The 10,751-nt window shown below is 31.9% G+C and overlaps 1 protein-coding gene and 1 long non-coding RNA gene across 6 annotated transcripts; one reads left to right on the top strand and one right to left on the bottom strand.

Moving 5' to 3' along the window:
* Positions 1-811: 811 nt before the first annotated feature.
* Positions 812-6,865, top strand: LOC105679253 (uncharacterized). Of its 5 annotated transcripts, none has more exons than XM_067352119.1 (7): positions 812-1,430; positions 3,633-3,932; positions 4,003-4,153; positions 4,222-4,433; positions 6,056-6,166; positions 6,234-6,372; positions 6,447-6,865. In XM_067352119.1, exons 1-7 carry the CDS (start codon positions 1,240-1,242, stop codon positions 6,606-6,608), a joined length of 1,266 nt encoding a protein of 421 aa, XP_067208220.1. In that variant the 5' UTR covers positions 812-1,239; the 3' UTR covers positions 6,609-6,865. The 5 variants fall into 5 exon arrangements, with proteins under 5 accessions (XP_067208220.1, XP_067208224.1, XP_067208223.1 ...); XM_067352123.1 differs by having other exon boundaries at positions 819-1,038; XM_067352122.1 differs by lacking the exon at positions 812-1,430 and adding an exon at positions 1,860-1,997.
* On the bottom strand, positions 996-2,206 carry LOC136998837 (uncharacterized). The gene is made up of 2 exons (XR_010889374.1): positions 2,072-2,206; positions 996-1,982 (listed from the first exon to the last, which is right to left on the bottom strand). It is a non-coding gene; the product is annotated as an uncharacterized lncRNA (long non-coding RNA).
* Positions 6,866-10,751: the final 3,886 nt, after the last annotated feature.

The following is a 10,751-nucleotide window of genomic DNA, read 5'->3' on the forward strand; positions in this document are numbered from 1 at the left end:
ATTAAGATTAAGATTAAGACTAGGGAAGTATAAACGCTCTTATGGCATTCTACGTTATCAACTCTTAATATTAAAATTAAGACCGAAGCATAAACCGGCCATAAAGGTGCGTTCGGGGAGCTCGCTATTGCGTTATCAACGCTAACGCTATTAGCTCCATTTACGGAGCCAAGATAGCGTTAGTGAATGCGAGCTCCGTTAACAGCAATAGCATAGCGTGGTAGCATGCGTCTGCTAATAAAAATAGAAGATCATAAAAAAGCAATATTAACAGTAGTAGGCCGGCGTCACATAGAACCCGTAATCCGTAATCCGCACCGAAAGTCCGCAAAAGTTACTAAGGATTGCGTCCGTAACGTTACGTGTGTTTTATCTCCTTGTGTCCCATGGAGCCGTAATTCCATGAAATTTCCGTAAAAGTTACTAAAAGTTACTAGTTATTACTAGTAATGCTTTTTTTAATTTTATTTATTTAACTAAATTTGACGATTTAATTAAAATTTTTGTTAAAATTATAATATATTCTGTAGTTTTCTTATGAATAAAATACAAATAAACAATTATAATCTGTTAAATAAAAAATAGTAATACCGTTACGTGTGTATTTACGGCTCCATGGGACACAAGGAGAAAAAACACACGTAACGTTACGGACGCAATCCCTAGTAACTTTTGCGGACTTCCGGTGCGGATTACGGATTACGGGTTCTATGTGACGCCGGCCGTACACTTATAATGCAAGAATTAGGGGTACCGTCACATATAGCCCGTAATCCGTAATCCGCACCGGAAGTCCGCAAAAGTTACTAGGTATTTCGTCCGTAACATTACGTGTGTTTTTATCTCCTTGTGTCCCATGGAGCCGTAATTCCATGAAATTTCCGTAAAAGTTACTACAAGTTACTAGTTATTACTAATAATGCTTTTTCTAATTTTATTTATTTAGTTATATTTTAGTGGGTTTTGGTAAAGTGTTGCCATTCTGTGTGTGGCAGTTTCCCCGGCGAGACAAGTGAAGACTGTTGCTGAAGTTTACCGGTTTGTTAAAAAGTCGAATAGAATTATTTAAGGAATTTTAACGTGGTAGTCTATAGGATCTAAAGGGTTTGTGCCGAATAGCAGATCTTAAGCTGAAGATATTCCACTTTAAAAATAAAAAAGTATAACTTTCAATAAAGTAAACAAACCGGTTATAATATCTATATTCTCACGTGGTAACTTTCAATCAAGAAGATAAATATGTCTGATCCGTATATTTTTCCGAACGAGATATTAGAAATAATTTTCAATTTCTGTGATGTATATACTTTATATCAGCTTACTATGGTATGCAGACAATTTAATAGTGTGGCATTCGATACATTAAACAAAAAAAGTAAACATTTGTTTGTCAGTATCACAAATCAGAAATCGAAAAAATTTGGTGAACGGTAAGTTAAATAAAGCTTAATCTATAATTATATTGCAATTTATTCTAGAACAGTGCTCGGAATTAGTTAAGTATTTTAGCAGATTTTTGTGGTTGACACCTCCTTCCCTTTCCTTATGAAAGATTCATACTGTGTCCGATGTCCAACATACGACGTCCAATGTCCAATATTAAAGCTTGTTTTCTAGACCAGGCCTGGCTAAAAGCTTGCTCGCGAGCAGCCTTCAAAGTCCGCTGGATGGGAACTCGGCCTCCACTATCTCGCCATCCCCACTTTTGTTTGTTCGCTATCTTTTGTTCTAAAGCTTAGATGGTTACACTAGTTCAGAGTTTATCTTTGTCCTTCCAATATGGAAGGGAAAAGATAAACTCTGAACTAGTGCAACCAGTTCAGCTATAAAGAACAGACCTTAGCTACTGTTCGCCGATGAGATCATCATGCTCCCCCCTTCCTTCATTGTTCCTCGCCAACAACCGGTTTTACTGAGGTAACCTTCTCTCTATAGATCTTGGTATGAATCCTCTATTATCGCCCGCGCCGCAACTGCTAGGACTAAGACATATAAACGTGAGTATTCTTGTCTGCGCCATTTTTATTCTATTCCTCCACTCCTTGTCCAAAATCTATAGAGAGAAGGTTACCTTATACGCAAAGAGGGACGAGCGGCAAAAGGGGTAAATGCAGAGAAGGGCGAGCGGCAAGAGGGGCAATGATGATGTCATCTGTGAGCAGAAGCTATCTCAGACTGTTACTGTTGGCTGATGAGATCATCATGCTCTCTCCTTCCTTCATCGCCCCTCGCCCTCAAGCTGTTTCTAGCTCCCTCCCTTCCTTTATCGTCACTCGCTCACAACCGGTTTTACTGAGGTAACCTTCTCTCTATAGATCTTGCTCCTTGCCCTCTCGCCCCTTTGTCGCTGAGCTGAAAAGTTTATGATGATTAGGTTATGTCTTCTAAGCTGCTCGAACTTTGTAGCTCCGTTCACCGTTCACATTCTAAAATCACCTGAATACTATTATAATATTGCTGCAAGATCTGCGAGGAATGTTTGTTGTTCAGGTTATTCCTAGGTAAGGTGTTGAATGTATGTCATTTAAAGAAAAAATTGAAATTTATCTTTTGCGAGTAAATTGTAGTGTTGTTTATCCATAAGTTATCCGATATACGACGTATTGTAGAACAGGCCTTAGTGCTCTACTAAAGTAGTTTTTCACCAAAAAACACAAGCGACACAAAAGTATTATTCTCTCTGTTGCTCATTGAATATCGAACAAAGACAGAGTGATACTTGTGTCGATTTGTGTCAACTTGTGTCCTTTGCTGAAAAACAACCTAGGACCAGCACCAAGCGTTAGTAAACAAAGCCATTGAAAATCGCCTTGAAGAAGTAGGGCTGATTCCACTAGGAAGAAGAGAGAGCTATATTGCCGGGTGACGTCTGTCTTTCTTGCAACGTTTTTGATTGGCTACTCTAATGAAAATATTTTGCTGACAGTGCTATGAAATCAATGAAAAGTGAAACAAAAGTTTTTGAAAAATTACTGAATATATTTCAAAATAAATCATAATTTTCCGTATAAAAATTTAATGTAATATTATGAAATATAAGGAAAGTTAAAATATACTGTTGAAAAGTAATAAAAAAGTTTTTAAATAATTATCATTATGAAATTTACTGAATTGAACTGAAAACTGTTACTTTTTAATAAAAAAATTGCTGAAATATTTATGAAATTAATTAATGGGGTCAATTGAGAGAAATTTTCAAATACATTTCAGCAAAATTTCGTTATATTTTTAAAAAAATATTTCTATCAAAGTGGGCACCAAACTTAATACGCGTACCAACGTTTTGACGAAAACTAGGTATATATTTCATTTTTATTGACAGAGACAATGCAATGACATCATTAACCACTTTTAAATTAATCTAAATTTGTCCAATTAAAAGAATTAATAGAAAAGTGTTTCTAATGAACATACTTTTTTTCAAATCTAATACAATATTTGTCGATAAAACTTTTTCACATATTAGCGTTAAGTTACAACTTTTTTTCTTGTTGTTAATTATGCAAAACTTTATTCAATTTTTTAATTATATTTTTAAAATACATTTTAATATTTACATATTTTCAGAATATAGAATATACACGATTTTACATAAGATCATATTGAAAAACACGTCTTATTTTCTTTTACAGGTGCAAACCATTATTATCTTCATATGATTCTATATTTAGTACATATTGCAACTGGATATCTGCAAGTTATAAAGAAAGTAATATATATGAAGAAGAGGATATGTATATGGAGGAATATTATAGGAGTAATAAATGCCTACAAATGACTAAAAATACGATTTGGTTTTGTGGAGATTATTTTCTTGCTTATAATCGCGCAAAGAATGGTACCATTAAAAAGGATGAAAAGATTGTGGGAAATAATAACACTTTTATTAAATCTATTGCTCTTTCCGATGATTATATTATAAGTGGCGACGTGTGAGTATTTATTTATGAACTGTATTTTATGTTTATTTTTTAATTTTATTTTTGACAAAAATTCTTGCAGAGATGGTATTATTAAGCACTGGAAAATTGAATCACAAAAGGATATAAAAAATGATCTTAAATATTCAGTAATACATAATGTACATAAAGAAATTGATGTCATAGACGCAACATCACAACACATTATAATTGGTTCTGAGGATTTAATAAAGGTAAGATTCAAGAAAAATTGCAATAATGCTATCTTAATGTAGTATGTAAAAAGTTTGTTTTTGCGTAGATACTGAAATATACAGACGATAAAAATGGTTGTACGGAAGAAAAGCAAATATTTTGTGGAGTCGACGTGGAACAACCTGAAGACTATTGGTTTGACAACAAATTTTATATAAACTCAATCTCATTTGACCCTATAGGAACAAAATTTGCTGCTAGTTTCTATGATTTTAATGAATCATTAACGTCGTTTCTAATTTACGATATTGAAAAAAAGTAAGTGATATTTCAATTAATTGATCAATTTCTACAAATGTTGATTTAAACATTGACTATGTTTACAGACACTATTATATGATTCGATTTAATAACATTTCTAATTATAACTTACAAGGACGGTTTAATAACTCAAAAATTCTAAAAAATTTGAAACTGCAGAAATATAATATATGAACCTAACCAAAAAGCTATTTCTTGTTTTGGCAAAAAATAATTCTAGAGGGGGAAATATCTTTCGAAAAATCGGAATTTCTTTGAAGAGTGTTTCCACCCCTAGAATTATTTTTTATTTAAAACAAAAAATAGCTCTTTGATTAGATTTATATGTATTATTTTTCTGCAAAATTTCAAATTTTTTAGAATTTTTGGGTTATCAAAACTTTCTTGTTAGCGAGTACTGAATTATATATACGGGAATGGGCACTGAATCGCTTCTTGCGGGAGAGAACTACATGTCATGTGTTGCTGTCCTTTCCATAGACATAGGAATAAGGAGACGGAGTGTAAGCCGCAAGGGGTGAAGCCGCTTTCGAGGAGCGGGGACTACGGTCACATGGTACTTTGGTGCCGCATTTATGCTACAACTAATCCCAATGTGGCACCAAAATATCACGTGACTGCTATTTCCCGCACCGCGGAACTGGCTTCACTCCTCTCACCTAATGTAAGATTTTATGCTCTGTCTCCTTATTCCTATGTCTATGGTCTTTTCACATACAGTTAAGTTCGAAATTTTTGACTGTGTTTGGCGTAGTAGGTACACACCAGACACAGGAATGTCTTAGGGCCTATTCAGACAAACTTGCATAGTCGCATAAACATGTGCTTAAAAAAAATTAATTGGTCCAGTTCTTTATGCATTTGCTTATGGACCAATCATGCAAGTTTGTCTGGATAGACCCTTACACATGTATTTGTCAACGAGTGTCAAGGCACATTTAAATTTGCTTGTGATATTCACACTCGTTCAAGTTCATATATTAAGGCATTTCTGTGACCAAGTGTACAATTGGTACAATACCTACGAATCAAGCGTAAAAACTTTTTGGCCTGTCTGTATATCTATAAAGTATAAACTGTTGATTTTCTATCCAATAATAAGTGAAGAACGTGGGCATGAGAGAAAATAAAAATATATCTTTCTCTCTTTCACATAGTGGAAGGATCCGTCGTTAAGCCTGCATCAGATTACGCATTGAAGATTGAAAATTAAAAATTGAAGTTTAACCAATCAATACAAAAAAAGCCAAAAATTCTTTATCTTGATTAGTCAAATTTCAATCTATAATTTTTATTTTTAATATTTAATGTGTAGTCTGATACAAACATTTTGCCCGTATATAAAGCTATACTCTGTCCAGCGAGAGAAAAACCCGGTCTGCGCATAGAAGCATAGCAGTCAAAGTGGAAAGAGCGTTGCGCCACTCGCTGGCATTAGAAAGCTGCACAATCAGTACAATTGTGTGGAATGGCGGGCTTTCTAAGCGTTCCGTGAGGAAAGACTTGAACGAAACAGACGAATTTTTGATTTAACCGTGGACCATTCTTTCGCTGGACAAAACATAGGATTTTATGTATTATTGGAATAAAATATACATATTAATGTAAAGCAATTTTAGTTATCATGTAATGGATAAAAAATTTGGAGGTACTTGTCGGCAACTACTATGGGAGGATCCTCAAACTATTCTCATGTGTTTTGAGCATTTTATTAAAAAAATGGACATGAGGTAATAAATCTTATTGTTGATATTAATTAGCTATTTAATTTCTTTATATTTGCTACTGTGATTTCAGAACATCCGAAGTTGTACGTACATGGGATTCTTCAAAATATGGCTTATCAATGTGTTGCTCATCAGATAATCGGTACACTTTTGTAACGGGATATATTAAGATTGTTCTATGGGATCAGAGACAAAGTGATGCCATACAAGTTTGTATTTTATTTTTAAATTATTTGTATCATGTACTTTATTAGTAAATTATTATTGTCTTAAAAATTTTTAGACGTATACTATGGACAAATATAGAGGAGGTATATGTGCTTTAGAATTTGATAACACTCATATTTATGTTCGTAAAGGCTCTAATCTTTATGAATTAGATTTTACGGAAAGACACCACTTTGATCACAAAGAAATAAAAAAGTTATTTGGTAATTTTTATTAAATAAAGCAAAATCGGTTTAAAATTTTTTTATTGTATTTTATATGTTTACATAATTTTAATGAAATCTATACAAATTGAGAACCGCCGTGCTGCTCAAGATGCGATCAGTCAAAAAGATCATTCGATTTGTTTTATCTCTTTTTGTTGTACACTCTCTTCACTGAATTTTATACATGTATATATTCATGTATACTCTACACATATGTATATAAAAAATGGAGGCTTTCCAACAGCCTATAAATAAAGAGACAAAACAATCCCATTGTTTTTCTCTGTTTTTTTCTTATGCCACACTTATATGAAAAAACTTGTATCAGACGAGCCTGCATGCAACTTGTTGCAGCAATTCACAAGCGATCTAGTAAATTACTATAGCACAAAAATTGATAAATGATAAGGTCTGGCCAAGTTCCAAAAAAGACACTCCAATATGTTTATATTTTAATAATTATCTAAATTTTTAATATATTACCAACATCAAAAGTAACTGATATATTATTCAAGGTGCAAATTCAAAATAAACATACATAAAATATACATAATATATATAAATAAAACTGATCAAAATTTGATTCTAAAAAGTAAGTAATATGTTATTCTTAGTGCACATACAAAATTTAAATAATTTAATTAAAATAAAATATTTATTAAAAAATATAAAAACACTTGGCGCTGCCAAGAGGCTTTACCCATCCTCTTTTAGCCCCCCCGCGCAACCCTTTTGCGCTATTTTTCTTTTCCTCCTGTTGAGACGCTCCACCGCCCCTCCGTCCCTCTTTAGAGTGCCGTTACATATAGCTCGTAATCCGTAATCTGCACCGGAAGTCCACAAAAGTTACTAGGTATTTCGTCTGTAACATTACGTGTGTTTTTATCTCCTTGTGTCCCATGAAGCCGTAAATACAGACGTAAGGGTAGTACTATTTTTTATTTAACAGATTATAATTGTTTATTTGTATTTTATTCATAAGAAAACTACAGAATATATTATAACAAAAATTTTAATTAAATCGTCAAATTTAGTTAAATAAATAAAATTAGAGAAAGCATTACTAGTAATAACTAGTAACTTGTAGTAGCTTTTACGGAAATTTCATGGAATTACGGCTCCATGGGACACAAAAAGATAAAAACACACGTAACGTTATGGACGAAATACCTAGTAACTTTTGCGGACTTCCGGTGCAGATTACGGATTACGGGCTGTATGTGACCAAGATCTATAGAGAGAAGGTTACCTCAGGAAAACCAGTTGTCGGCGAGGGACGATGAAGTAAGGGGGGAGCTAGAAACAGCTTGTTGGCGAGGGGCGATGAAGGAAGGGTAGAGCATGATGATTTCATCGACAAACAGTAGCTGTCTCTCTCTTTCAAAGTTCTTCCTTTTCTAACTGTTTCTAACTGTCACTTGCTTGCATTTATTCTCCAAAAAACTTATGTACTCATTAAATTTTATAATACTGCCAAAAAAAATCGCAAGCACGTAGGTAATAAGAAGAAAGCTGAAGATAATCAAAGAAGAGTCGCCAATAAATATAAAAAAATTATTAATTAATTTAACGCAATTAACAGATTAATACAACATATATGTATTTTTATTATTATAGATACTTATAAAATTTTATAATCACAATGTTGCCGCATATTTAATGATCCCTAATATATACCCCATCATATTTTTTTTAAAGTATTATTTCAAGATTTCAACAGAAACATTTCAATAATATTTTATTAGCAAATATTTGAAAATTGTTAACACTTTGTAAATTTTATCATATAAATATTCACATTTGCAATGTTGAAACATATATTACAATTTTATTATTTAAGTTTGTATCATAATAAATTTGTGTATGATGCTTTTTATATTACCCTAGAATTGTACTTACATTTATGAATTTCAGTTACAATTTCTTGACAATTTTTGAGGTTTTCACAATTAAATATAAAAAATAAATTTTTTTATAGTATTTCTTTTGTAAATAATGCATATAAACAGTAAATATTATTTTAAAAATAATTTTTAAATATGTACTATTTTTTCTTTTATTTTATTACTTTACAAATGATGTTTTTTGTGTATATCCTCAAATTATATTTTATTTTCATTGATATTACAGTCTAAATACGAGTACAAAGCAATTTGTATTACAAATGCATCTGTTGCAGCGATATTTAACATTATAAACGTTAAATATCTAGCGCTATAATTTGCAACATATGTAATTTATAGCGCCTTTCTAATTTACTTTTCAATTTTTATTACGCAATTTTCAGTGCTATCAATATTTTACAAAATAAAAGTATTTTTTCGATAAAAACTCAAAGCATTTCTATATTAAAGGAGCGAGAGAGAAAACACTAAAGCGTGCGAGAGAGACAGCTACTGTTTGACGATGAGATCATCATGCTCCCCCCTTACTTTGTCGCCCCTCGCCGACAAGCTGTTTCTAACTCCCCCCTTACTTCGTCGCCCCTCGCCTACAAGCTGTTCTAGCTCCCCCCCTTACTTCATCGTCCCTCGCCCACAACCGGTTTGCCTGAGGTAACCTTCTCTCTATAGATCTTGAGCTAGAGTGAAGCAAAGCAATGTGACAAGTTAGGTTAATAAATCGCCTACGTACGCTATATTTAGCAGATATGATATAATATACTTTCTTCTTAAATATATATACTTTTTTCTTAAAGACAACTATGTGTTTTTTTTATACCAATTGATTCCTCTCATTATTTTGTGCATAAAAGTGTTGATGTAAGATAATTGAAAAATGAATATTTAACGAGATATTTTATAGTTTATGTAAAATTATGTCAAATTAAAGTATAAAATATCTTGTAAACCATTCAATTTTTGGCCATCCTAGTTTTATAACTTTTTACGACAAATATTATGAGAAATCGATTTATATAAAAAAATTAAAGTGGTTCCATTTAAAAAAATAAAAATGACCTTCAAATCTCAGAAGCGCTTCCATCCAAGGTCAAACAAATATCCCTATATTTTTTCCCTCTCCAAATCCTACAACTTTTATTTAAAAAATTTTATTATTTAACTCGGTGTTTCTGAGATATTTGAGTGGATTGTTTAAAATGAGACACCTTGTATTTCTCATTACTCTTGATAGCATTGCAGGCATAATAAATACAAAATATATTTTGTATTTATAAAAAATTATAAAGTAAGTAATTTTCCCAACTCGCCAATATACGCGCAACGCGCAAAAGTACAAGTACAGTTAGTATACAAAGTACAGTAAGTATATAGATACAAAAATACAGTGTCAACTACTGTAAATTATTTTAACCTGTAAATAACAGGTGTAAAAAAAAGTGGTACAATAGGGCTTCAGGCGACGATCCACTTAAAAAAAAATCGAACGCGCCATAAGTGGAACCTCAAAGGTGGTGCGGAAAACCACTACTTATTAATAGTATTAATAAAATTACCAATCTACATCTATTTGACTGCAGTTTTAATATGCTACTGTGTTCCTCCACTAATCTCCACAGTACATGTATATGTAGTTACTGCAGTAACTCTTGCTAATATGCAGTAGTTTAAAATAAATAATTAAAAGCTTTGCAGGCGTGTAATCTTTTATGTTGATAAATGTAAAATAACAAGCATGGCTAAACGAGTAAGGCGAATGGCAAGAATATTAAAAATCTCGTGTTTGAAAACTGTGATTTTGTAACTTTTTTTCCTTTTTCGATATTTATTTTAAGTAAATTATTAGATAATGTTTTTGGCTAAAAAAAATTATTTTATCTTTATTAAAAATATTCGCATATGTTAAATTAGCACTTTGTTGCAACATTGTAAAATAACTTCATTTTTCTATTAACAATAGCAGATCTGTATTATTTCTAAAATTGTTAGTTTAATATATGCGAATATTAATAATAAATAGAAAATATTATTTTTTTGGGCAAAAAAATATTGGGCTTGTTCGTTTTAGCTACACTGGGGCTGCTCTGGGTCTGCTCTACACAGGATAATACAGAACAGATAAATAGTTTGTCTTGTATTATCTTGTTTAGATGGTCCAGATATTGTGATCTTAAATTATTAATTTTTTTTTTGCAATTTTAGTTGTTAGTGGTTGTCCTGTTAATTCTTTGTACTGATTACAGATTATCTGTA

Source organism: Linepithema humile, chromosome 3 (genome assembly GCF_040581485.1).
Source record: "Linepithema humile isolate Giens D197 chromosome 3, Lhum_UNIL_v1.0, whole genome shotgun sequence".
Classification (NCBI taxonomy): domain Eukaryota; kingdom Metazoa; phylum Arthropoda; class Insecta; order Hymenoptera; family Formicidae; genus Linepithema; species Linepithema humile.

Coding starts and splice junctions, on each gene's coding strand:
- LOC105679253 (XM_067352119.1), top strand. CDS start 1,240: ATGTCTGATCCGTATATTTTTCCGAACGAGATATTAGAAATAATTTTC. Junction 6,167..6,233: donor ATTAAAAAAATGGACATGAG/GTAATAAATCTT, acceptor CTGTGATTTCAG/AACATCCGAAGTTGTACGTA. Junction 6,373..6,446: donor GACAAAGTGATGCCATACAA/GTTTGTATTTTA, acceptor AAAAATTTTTAG/ACGTATACTATGGACAAATA.